Genomic DNA, 12,375 nt, shown 5'->3' on the forward strand with positions numbered 1-12,375 from the left:
CAGGACATACAGGACCCAGAACTTATATAGGGGTTTGTAAAAGTGTGATCTTTTAATCATCTCTGATCTTCCTGCATGATTCACATTGATACATATTTACATTTAACCCTACACAAATATCACGTGTATAATGATGTTCTCATCACTCAGATATACAATGTGAACACAGACCTGTATACATTACTTTTCCATATAATATATACAGATCTACTGTATATGCAGGCTTGTAGACACTGTACATTATCATCAAAGCCTGCGGGACAGATGCAGGGATTTTCTCCTGATATTGCCCGTTTCCTCAGCAGAGTCGGCATGCCTTATTATTGAGCTGGCTGATAAGATACAGTGAGCTTGCTAAATGCTCTGTACTTATTTGCTGCACTAGATAAAAAGTGAAGAGAGCTTCTCTGGTCAAAGATACAATCAGCTCACCCGGACATTGTTCTCTACATTCACTTCAGTTACTTCAATGTTTCTTGTTTTGTGTACTGTAGATTTGAGAAATACCGGCAATCAAATGCAGCATGTGCACGCTACTTACTTTAATATACAATACACTGTAACACCGAAAAATGACAGAGGGAAGAATTCGTCACTGCCTCCTTTGATTCAATCGCAAATGCAGTACAAAGAGAACATCGGCAATGGGATTACTTCCCTTCTACCGATAATTAGCTATGACGATAACCGCGCCCATTTCATTTGGCGGCGTTATTAAATGTACCCGTAATGGGTAAGGGCTCTGCCTCTGGCACAGGAGACCTGGGTTCACATCTCGGCTCTGCCTGTTCAGTAAGCCAGCACCTATTCAGCAGGAGACCTTAGGCAAGTCTCCCTAACACTGCTACTGCCTATAGAGCGCGTCCTAGTGGCTGCTGCTCTGGCGCTTTGAGTCCGCCAGGAGAAAAGCGTGATATAAGTGTTTGTCTGTGTCTGTACAAAAAATGAATAAACATTTGGAAAGCGATTTTCTCCCATAAAACCCAAAGCGCATAAGCTTGTTTCAGATCACTACTACATAGTGATGTGTACAGGGAAAAAGTGATGTTATCAAAAATGTCAGACTAAACAGGTGGCTTTTCAGTTTTGATTTAAACATGTCCAGGGTTGGAGCTGTCTTGATTAAGTTTGGCAAGGCATTGTACGGGGTAAAGGTAGTATGACAAAAATCTCTAGTACCAAAGGTTTTGGTTGGACTCTGGGTTATTGGATCCTTTTGATCTGAGATTGTGGGAAGTGTGACGCAGTTGCAACAAATCCTTCATGTATCCTGGGCCCGGGTCGTGTAGGGATTTGAATGTTAGCATTCCAATTTTGGAAAGGATTCTCCATTTTATGGGTGGCCAGTGTAGTGAGCAAAGGATTGGCGGGGTTGGCTTGTTAACAATCAGTGTAGTCTGTCGATGATACACCAATAGTCTCCACCACCAAGGAAATAATGGGATTCCTGTGATGGTTTAAATGGATCACCAGCATTCAGCAGATGACCACACTACTGGTTGCCTAGACTCACATACAGCAACAGCGCTTTATACACACAAGGTCTCCAGGTCCTGGTTCACTCACATCTCCACCGTGCCTCAGAAAAGAAAGACCATCATTGCGTAGCCTTCAAAAAAAGATTGTAACTCAACACCACCAACTCAAACACCTGTGGCAACTGCAATTGCAAGTGCCTCTCGTTCACCCTCTGACTATGCCACCCACCCTGACAGACAGGTGTAATCGTTTATGCCCTGCATGCAGCTGCCCTAAAGCTGTCCCAATTCAATTCAGTCAGATTTCCCAGATCTCGCCAGGCCTCAGTGTTAGCCTTCACTTCTCTTGCTAGCATTGACAGTCCTCCCCAGATCAATCTAGGGACTAAGCCACACTCCTTTAATGTTAAATCATTACATTTATTTAAATATTCATGAAAAACCTACTCACAAACATCATTCAAAATTATTTATAATCCAGAGGACTTACCCTCTTCCTCCAAGCTGGTCTGGTCCTTCCCTTAGCTCTGCCCAACTCGTTTCGTCATCAGACTTATGAGAGGATGGCAACGCGAGTGTAATCTAAGTTATGCGGGTTGCAGTAATTGGTCTAAGTACCAATAAAATTGCTGTGCCCTGCTTGCAAATATGTAGCAATTTTAATGGGCTCTCCTGACTATCATCCAATAACTCTTGGGAGGAAAATTAGGAGAAAAGTTAACTGAATATGAGTCAAGGATAGCTCAATCATGAGATAAGACTGATGGAGAAAAGCAGTTCATAAGGTACAAAAGATAAGAAGTTATTTCATTTCATAGTCCTGTGAAATCGGTGACACGGTTATGCAGTAGCTTTAAATGAATGCATGCTTGGGCCCTGAGTGTTTTTGAAGCATTTGTTGGGCATCACGGTGGCGTAGTGGTTAGCTCTCTCGCCTTGCAGCGCTGGGTCCCTGGTTCGAATCCCAGCCATGGCACTATCTGCAAAGAGTTTGTATGTTCTCTCTGTGTCTGCGTGGGTTTCCTCCGGGCACTCCGGTTTCCTCCCACATTCCAAAAAAACATACAGATAAGTTAATTGGCTCCCTCTAAAATTGGCCCTAGACTACAGTACTTACACTACATAATATAGACATATGGCAATGGTAGGGATTAGATTGTGAGCTCCTTTGAGGGACAGTTAGTGACAAGATATATATATATATATATATATATATATATACGCTGTACAGTGCTGCGTAATATGTCGGCGCTATATAAATACTAAATAATAATAATAATAATTTGTGCTTGTTGCCCAGGGGCATAGAAATAGGGGTGCAGACGTTGCAACCGCATCAGGGCTCTTGGGCTAGAGGGGCCCCAAGGGGCCCTCCCTCAGCTGCAGTATTAGCTCTCTATTGTTCCTGTACTCATAATAATCACCTCTATAGATACTTTGAATAGTGGTAATCACTAACAAACTGCTCCCCATCCCCTTCTTGCACCTCTCTGACACTGTAGTTGCCATTGGCTGGTTTTGGTGCATCATATCAATTGTTATGTATAGAGTGCATGCGGGGCCCCAATGTAAAACTTGCATTGGGGCCCACAGCTCCTTAGCTACGCCACTATTGTTGCCCATAGCAACCAGTCATTTTTAGTTGCAAATTAGCACTTGCAAAATCAGTAGGGAGCAAAGCAGATATGTTTCTAGGGATCCAACAGTCACTCTCACATGCACTGAGGAAGGTAAAAGCAGAGCACAGAGCCAAAGACTTCCTGTTCCCCCATGAGAGACTGAAAACAGGAATAAGAAAATCTCTAGCTCACAAGTAAGAAAACAGATAGCAGGCAAGTCCTTATTGTATCCATTATATCTGTAAATGCAATCAACATATTAAAGTGAACCTCCGGACTAAAAATCTACTCAGCAGAACTGAAAGGGCTTGGTGTTTCTTTAACAGTTTCACAGCATCAGAACTTTGTTTTTTTTTACCAAAGCCTCATTTTTAGCTGCATTTTTAGCTAAGCTCCACCCATCAAAGAAAACTGCCCGGGCTTTTTTTCCCTGATGATGTGCAAAGCATAATGGGATTTCATATGTTGTTATTCACATTGCCTAGCAACTGGGAGGGGTGATCAGCACACAGGACAGTTGGAACTGTGTCTCATGCTCCCTGTAACCTCCTTTCAACCAAAAAGATGGCTGCCATCATGAAATCAAACATTTTCCTGTTCTTTTAAAACAGGGTGGGCAAGAGATTATATTACCTATCTATTTTAATTAACATAACTAATGTAACTTAACCTATGTTGGTTCCTGGACGTAGTTTCTACGTCCAGGAACCATGCGCGCTACCGCGCGCTCCCGCGGCCGATCCCTTCTGGCCGTTCCCTTCCCGATGCGTCACTGTAAGCGTATGTTACGCTTAGAGTGACGTCATGTAAACAAACTCATGGCCGCCATCTTGTGGCCAAAAAGTAATACTACACCTGTAAAAAAAATAAATTAAAATTAACACACATTTACATTATAAATCTATTGTTTACCTCCCACCCTCCCAAAACTACCCAAATAAAATGTTTACTATAAAAAAATACCATTACAATAAAAAAAAAAAAAACATGTAAATATTTACCTAAGGGTTTAAACTTTTTAAATATCAATGTAAAGATGAAATATTTCTATATATTTTTTTATTTTAAACCTGTAAATAGTGATAGATGCAAAACGGAAAAAATGCACCTTTATTTCCAAATAAAATATTGTCGCCATACATTGTTATAGGGACATAATTTTAACGGTGTAATAACCGGGACATATGGGCAAATACAATACGTGAGTTTTAATTATGGAGGCATGTATTATTTTAAAACTATAATGGCTGAAAACTGAGGAATAATGCATTTTTTCCGTTTTTTCTTATTCTTCCTGTTAAAATGCATTTACAGTAAAGTGGCTCTTAGCAAAATGTACCCCCCAAAGAAAGCCTAATTGGTGGCGGAAAAAACAAGATATAGATCAGTGCATTGTGATAAGTAGTGATAAAGTTATAGGCTAATGAATGGTAGATGAACATTTCTCACGTGAAAACGACGGAACCTGAATGGGTTAATGACAGTATGTTTGTTTAGGCTGGAGTTCCTCTTTAAGCTCATTGCTGACACATTTTGCTTTGAGGGCCCGTTTCCACAAGGGCGAATTCGCATGCGTGGCCTGAATGCGAATTCGCATAGGCAATGAAAGTGGATGGGACTGTTTCCACTTGTCATTGTTTTCGTGCGTTTTTCTGTGCAGGATTTTTCTGCACGGTAGGGCAGATTTCGCCAGCGGTGGAATCCCAGGGATTCGCACCGCACTAGTGGAAATGAGCCTTAAGGACCACCTCAGCTCAAAAAGTAAGCGGTTAAAATCGGACAGAACTGACAGGTTTTGGACTGGTCCATCTCCTCACGGGGGATTCTAAGTGTTTGCTTTCAAAAGCTTTTTCTGAACAGCAGTTTAACCGCCAAAATAGTAAGATACCAGCCAACCTCCCTACTCACTTCCATACTATTTTGTCATTTAGACTTGGCAACTGCCATTCATGAATTGCTTTTGAAAACAAAGAAAATCCACAGAATCCCGCATGAGGAGATGGACTACTCCAAAATATGACAGTTCTGTAATATTTTAACTGCTTACTTTTTGCGCTGGAGTGGTTCTTTATGTTTTCTGAGGTTCTCCAGCTTTGGTTGAAGGTATCTGCATACTGACATCTAAATCTATAGGTTGTTTTGCATAAACTATACATTATACAGCTTTTTAAAGAAGGACTATGAACAAAAGTCCCAAGTTTTCAACAGTTACTTAGAACCTTTAGTGTGTGTCTTTAGAAGTTTAAAATAACTAATTGACCTTCGCCGCAGTTGTGACCCTGAGGAAAGATCGTTGCCTTTAAATTGTGGCTTTACTGATGAAATGATCAATTCCTAATGCTTTGGCTTCTTTTCTCTTTTAGGACAGAGTCTAGGCTATGGATTTGTTAATTACATTGATCCAAAGGATGCAGAAAAAGCCATTAACACTTTAAATGGACTCAGACTACAAACCAAAACCATCAAGGTGAGAATTACATCTGCTTCTGGTCACTGTCTGCTTTTTTAATTTCTAAATAACAACTCCATTGGGGGGGGGGGAGGGGGGGTCTGAGTCGTACTGATTTCTGTACGCCCATCTGGGAGAAACTCACTTCCTGTTTTGACAGGAAGTCAGTAAATTTTTTAGCAGATACACAAATAATTACATTTTTAGGTGGCCACCTTACAAACACTTGAGCATCAGTTGCAGCAGAAGCAAAAGGCTAAGATTGGGTCCCTGGAAAGCACTCCTGGGAAATAGTGCTGGGATTGAGAATGAGATGGAACTAATGCTGAGCTTACATTCAGTCTCCATCTTATGAATAAGCTACCTCTAAATCCTATCTTTTTAAAGCAGACCTGAACTCAGAACTACTTCTCTGCTCTGAAAGAAAACAACAGCATAACAACCTTTACAGAAAAACATTTACCGGTATTTTGTACAGCCTACAGAACTCCTGCATTAAGTCTGCAGTGTGTCCCCTTCCTGCTTAAAAGGGTTCTCTGGTATGTTTAAAAAAGCTAAAATTGACACTTACCTGGTCCTTCTATCAGCCCCCTGCAGCTGTAATGTCCCGCACCGCCCTCCTCCGATGCTCCGTTCCTCGCCGCCGATAACCTTCTAATTATTCATTTAACTAAACTAATAGAACTGCGGCTGTGTGGCCAGGGCCGTGCACGTGCTCACTCCCGCGTGTGTCATCGGGAGCTTACTGTGCAGGCGCAGTACAAGAAAACTTCATACTGCACCTGCGCAGTAAGCTCCCGATGACGCGCACGGGAGCGAGCACACCACAGCCGCACAGCCGCAGTTCTATACATCTAGGTAGACGAATAATTAGCAGGTTACCGGCGGCAGGGGAGGGGTAAGTGTCAGTTTTAACTTTTTTAAACATACCAGAGAACCCCTTTAGCAAAGGGTTAACATCCTGTGCTTACAAATTAACAGAGGCTGTCAAGGCTACTAAGATTTCTGTGTGGACACAGCTGAGAGATCAAATTACACTTGTGATTACTTGCAGCTGAGGTGGAAATAGATAGGCTCTTCACTCTAAACACAAACAGGGTGGATTAATCTGTGTTTTCCTTGTGTCCTGTGCATGAGTTCAGGTCCACAAGGACCTGGCCAGTTCCTAACACAATGTGAAAATAAACTGATGAGAGAAACAATTAGTTTTATCCTCCTACTCCTAATAATAACTATCCCATGGTTTTACTATATATTTAAACGTTTGCAAAGTAGATTGAATGTTTTGTTGTCTCTGCTCAGTAGCAGCTATTAAGTGTCCCTAAATGAAAATACATATTGAGCTTTTTTTGTTATCCCCCCTGGTTCTCAGAAGTTGTATTCTGACAGGAAAACTTTTATGGCTGCAATGTGCTTATCAGTTATGTGTAGCAAGTTACCAACAGGACAGAAGCTGTCACTTCCATACGTAAAATTAACTCTTTCAAGCAGCAATACAGAACAAGTAAAACAACCTGGTTATTAATGTCTATGTACTGTACATACCCATGTTTATGTCATCATGTCACATGTCACCTTGGGTACACTTTAAGGTTCAACGCACTGAATCTACAAGTTATATAAGGCAAGGCAGCATCTGATACTTATTTTATTTTTTTTATTTCTCATAAGGTACACCTATCGTTTAAATTAGCCATCTATTGGGGCTTTTAGTGACAGCAATGGAGATGAAACGCCATGCCCTGTTTGCAAAGACGTTTCTTTATTGCCTTTAACTGGGGTTCTTGCATTACTCTTGTATTACTTATCGCGCCTAAAATGCCATAAAAATATTGCAATCTGCATTAAGATTATGCAAAGTACTCTATTAAAATCGCACCACATAGAGCCTTTTGTACACACCGTATAAATGGGCCTCGTGGAGAGACTCAATAGGATGGAATATACATCCGAAAAATGCAGACCTCATTAGCTAAACATTTCCGCTGCTTGGGAAAGGATTATTTAGCTCAACAAAATGGATTATATATGTTAATTTAACCCTGTCCTGGATGGCAGCGTTGTTCCCTGCCGCCCGCCATGGCTAAACCCAGCAGACCGGCAGCTGAGATGGTGAAACGTTGTTTGACCTACAAATGACATTTGGAATACATGTTTTCAGAGTTGAGTCCCACAAGCGATATTTACGGCTACTGAGAGCGTCGAGCCAGGAGACCCACATACTGCCGATCGCTGGAAAACTGCAAGTTTGTCTTTCTTTCTCTGTTCTGCTGAATCTCGCATTAGTCACATTTTCTGTGTGTTGAGTCAACAGCTATTTTTAAAGCGCGGATCAGATAAAGAAGGAAGGAGATCGTTTTGCAGTTGGGGGTGGACTTGACATGTTATAGGGAAATCTTTCGCACATCAGGAATACTGCAAAGACTTCAGGGTTGTTGTTTTTTTTCTTATGTCGCTTATCAGAGATTTTGTCGGATCTCCACGGCTGTGATAAAGAATCAGTACTTAAAATAAGTAACTGCAATGAAGACAGCTTCACATCCTAGATCAATGGTGCAGGCATCAACCGCAGTCCTTAAAGGGAACCTGACAAGAGAGGGTTATGGAGGCTGCCATGTTTATTTCCTGTTTGAGCAATGCTGGTTTCATGACAGCCCTGCTGATCTTTATGGCCTTAGCAGTGTCTGAATCGCACACCTGAAACAAGCATGGGGCTAGTTTCGTCAGACTTCAGTCAGAGCACCTGATTTGCATGCTGGAAGAGGATCAGCAGGACAGGCAATGTGTGTTGTTTAAAAGGAATTACAAATGTCAGCCTCCATATCCCTCTCACTTCAGGTCCTGTTTAAAGAAAACCTGTCACCAATGCAAGCTTCTACAAGAATTAGGATATAGTTACATGATTACATCCACGCAGAGTTAATTAAGCACTTGGCATCCAGACTTTGTTTCCCCCTAAGGGCCCGTTTCCACTTGTGCAGTGGGAATCGCCACGGTAAAAATTTGCAGGCGGATGCGAATGTCGCATGCGGTTATATACGACTTTTCATGCGAATTCGTATACGATTTCGCATGGATGACGGTGTATGCAAATTTAGCCTTGGCAGTGCCTGTGTGTTTTTCCATTGATTCCATGCGAAATCGTATGTGAATTCACATGAAAATTCGCATACCAATACCGCATGCAAATTCCCTATTAAATACATTGTATGCGAATCGCATAGCGGTATGCGGTATGCGAATTCTGATGGCTCTGCCGTGCAGATTTTTTCTGCACAGAAAAAAGCAAAGGAATCCTGACAAGTGGAAACAGTCCCATCCACTTGTGTTGGCTATGCGAATCCGCATGTGGCAAACGCATGTAAATTCGCTTTAGTGGAAACGGGCTGTTATGGATCGGAGCAATTTTGACATTTTAGATATGTCCCTATTTAATTATCAATAACTTTATCCCTACTTATAACACCTAAATTAAATACATATTGTTTTTTTCAAGACTAACTAGGCTTTCATTGTATGGTATTTTTTTCCTCAAACAATTTTGTTTTCTATGCATTTTAATAGGAAAAAGAGGGAAAAAAAGAAAAAAAAGACATTTCTCAGTTTTACCAATTCCAGGTTAAAAATAAAAAGTGCTATTGTAGATAAAAAACACACATTTTGTTTTATCTATTTCTCCTGATTATCACAAAACTCCTGTCACAATTTATGGTGAAGATATTTCATTATGAACTAATGCTACAGTGTGTATTTTTCACTATGAACTAAGAAAATAAAAGTATTTTTAATGGTAAAAATCATTCTTATTGGCTCAGGGAACATATATTCCCTTTCAACAATTAGTGCTGCAGCAGCTAATGCCGGAGGTTTTTCACAGGGGCAAGCACAATCATGCATAGCTGTGCTTCAGCTACACAACTTATATCTATGTCCTCGTGGCTCAGATGAAGTCACAGAGGATGTAGATATACTGTAGTGGTGGAACAAGTGCACCTGAAGGGACATGTGGCATGAAGAGATAAACGTGTATATATAGTACCGATGCTACGTAGAACCTGCCTGTGATTACTTTTTTCCATTGGAAAAGTTAACAAACCAGTGCTTGATCTATGCAATATGGCCATCACAGCAACTCTCCTAAAATTATTTAGAGGTCATAACAATTCTTTGTGGTAGTGCAACCACTCATGATAGCAGGATAGTGATAAAAAGTTAATTCAATAGGTCATCGTTTCTCTGTGTGGAAGTTAAATAAACATCAGCCAAGTCAGTGTGACATTATATTGTATCTGGCTGAAAATTCGAACCTCAATTTTTAATGCTTAAAATGAAAATAAGGATATGGGACTGCAGGAAAATCCTATGTAGAATTAGTTCTACAGTTTTAATGATGTACAGTATCTCATAAGGTTTGCTAAAGTATACATGTTCTCCTCTTCCCTGCAGAGGGTGGATAGTGCATTTTTGAAACAATTTATAAATACCTGTCCTTTTACCGCCAAAATGACATGACATAATATTTACGGTAACTCTTTAAAGGATAACTGAAGTAGGAGGGATATGTACGTTTATTTCCTTTTAAACAATGCAAATTGCCTGGATGTTCTGTTGACCCTCCGCCTCTAATACTTTAGCCATAGATTCTAAACAAACACAATAGTCTACATTATAAAAAGTGTGTGAATATAAATTTGTGTGTCCCTTAACAGCCAATCAGTTTCCTCATTTCTTTTCAGGGCTGCCTAAAGTTTGAAGCCGATGGGCGTGAACGCGGTAGCTCCCCCAGGACCGCCTAACACCGATTGGCGTCAAGTCCTGGGGGAGTGTTTTGCCGAAGATTGCGCGCATCTCCCGTTGAATGACGGAGATCAGTCTCCCAGCGGCGTTCACCGCTAGGAGACTGTTAGACAGCAAAACCACCATCTATTTACAATGTACAGTGCTGCGATCTAAGGCAGCGCTGTACTGGGGATGCCGTGTCACTCGGCTGTCCCCTCTGGAGGCACAGGAGCGATCGGCTGTCATAGGCTGATGCCTATGACAGCTGATCGCTGTCATTGGCTAGCGCGGGGAGGGAGGGCGTTGTTAATATAAAATAAATGTTAAAAAGTAACATTTATTTAAAAAAAAACATAAATAAATAAAAAAATAAACAAACATCCCAGCAGGACCAGAGCCCACCAACAGAGAGTCCTGTTGGTAAGCAGAAAAGGGGGTGGGGTCACTTGTGTGCTGAGTTGTACGGCCCTGCAGCAAGCCCCTAAAGCTGCAGTGGCCTAATTAGTGAAAAATAACCTGGTAACTAGGGGGGTGTAAGTCTATGGTCCTGAAGAGGTTAAAGTACCTGTGGCTACTTCCGGGTCAAGCAGGTCTTTCTCGAGGCTCTAGGCACTTGCCTAGGTTGCTGTCTCCAGGGGCGTAGCTTGGGGTGGGCGGGGTAGGACACGTGCCCCCGGGCGCTGGGTCCCTAGGGGTGCCCAGCTGCGACCTGTGTTTTTTTTTAATTTATTTACCTGGTTACTACCACTGGGGACACCTATAGACCTGGTTACCTATACTGGGGGCACCTATTTTAGGGAAACTGCTGCCAGATTAACTGTATTTTTGGGGAACCGCTGCTGCCAGATTAAGTGTATTTTGGGGAACAGCTGCCATATTATATGTATGTTGGGGGAACCACTGCTGCCAGATTGTGTCTATTTTGGGGGAACCATTGCCAAATATCTGTATTTTGGACGAACCTCTGCCAAATTACATGTATTTTTGGTGAAATGCTGTCAGATTACATGTATTTTGAGAGGAAACACTATGGCAGAGCTCAACCTTCCCTGCCAGACCTTTTACACCACTGCTAAGGTCATGTATATTTGGCCCCACCCATTACCATGCCCACGCCCCTTTTTTGACCTCCTTACAGGGCGCATTAATAGTCTTTGTCCCCGGGCACTGGAAGCCCTAGCTACGCCTCATGGATGATTCCGCCCTGGGTAGACCCACAGGTAGATAAATGTGGTAAGACTGTATAATATTGTACAGTCAAGATTGTATGGATTGTGCAGTTTATGGTCAGCTTTAGTAAAATTAAAGGATGGATTACTGGCTGCCATAAGCAACATGATTGGTTTCAGCCATTCCTTGTGGAGTACATTGACAAATATACAACAGAACAACTCAAAGCTAAAAAGAATCGTTTAGATCAGATTTCCCATTTCATCGGCTTCATGTTTTGTGCCTTGTCACTTCAAACAACAGGACGCCTCCCAATGACAAACCTCAAACCTTTCTTTTTCCTTCTGGATAGGTTTCCTATGCCCGCCCCAGTTCTGCATCTATCCGTGATGCTAACTTGTACGTTAGCGGCCTTCCAAAAACGATGACGCAGAAGGAGCTGGAACAATTATTTTCACAGTATGGACGCATCATCACCTCAAGGATTTTAGTTGATCAAGTCACAGGTAGGTGGTACTGATATAACAGTTGTCAAGCTTCAAGAAGCTACCAATCAAAGTCTGTTTATATCACTTGAAAGCTGAAACCTAATGCCTTGTTCTTGGCAAAACCTTCACTTTGACTTGGGTTTTCTTTGATAAATTTGTTTCACAGTCAAGACACAGAACATTTATATTGCACTTTTCTCCTGACAAACTCAAAGCGCTAAAGCTACAGCCACTAGGGTACACTCTTTAGGCAGTAGCGGAGTTAGGGAGTCTTGACCAAGGTCTCCTTGCTGAATGGGTGCAGGCTTACTGAACAAGAAGGTCCAGATAAGTACAGAGTCTGAAGTAGCTGTGTCTGTTACACACACTGTTGAAACAAGTGTGCAAAAGTG

General features: G+C 41.6%; 1 protein-coding gene across 9 annotated transcripts in view; it reads left to right on the plus strand.

Annotated features, from left to right (window-relative positions):
• ELAVL4 (ELAV like RNA binding protein 4) overlaps positions 1-12,375 on the plus strand; it is a 233,653-nt gene that overhangs the window by 200,094 nt on the left and 21,184 nt on the right. For all 9 annotated transcript variants that reach the window (XM_068239053.1, XM_068239055.1, XM_068239058.1 and 6 more), the window contains 2 exons: positions 5,461-5,564; positions 11,848-12,001. In XM_068239053.1, the coding sequence (XP_068095154.1) occupies positions 5,461-5,564; positions 11,848-12,001 (258 nt within the window). The remainder of the gene's footprint in view (positions 1-5,460; positions 5,565-11,847; positions 12,002-12,375) is intronic.

This window comes from Hyperolius riggenbachi, chromosome 6 (genome assembly GCF_040937935.1).
Source record: "Hyperolius riggenbachi isolate aHypRig1 chromosome 6, aHypRig1.pri, whole genome shotgun sequence".
Taxonomy (NCBI): Eukaryota; Metazoa; Chordata; class Amphibia; order Anura; family Hyperoliidae; genus Hyperolius; species Hyperolius riggenbachi.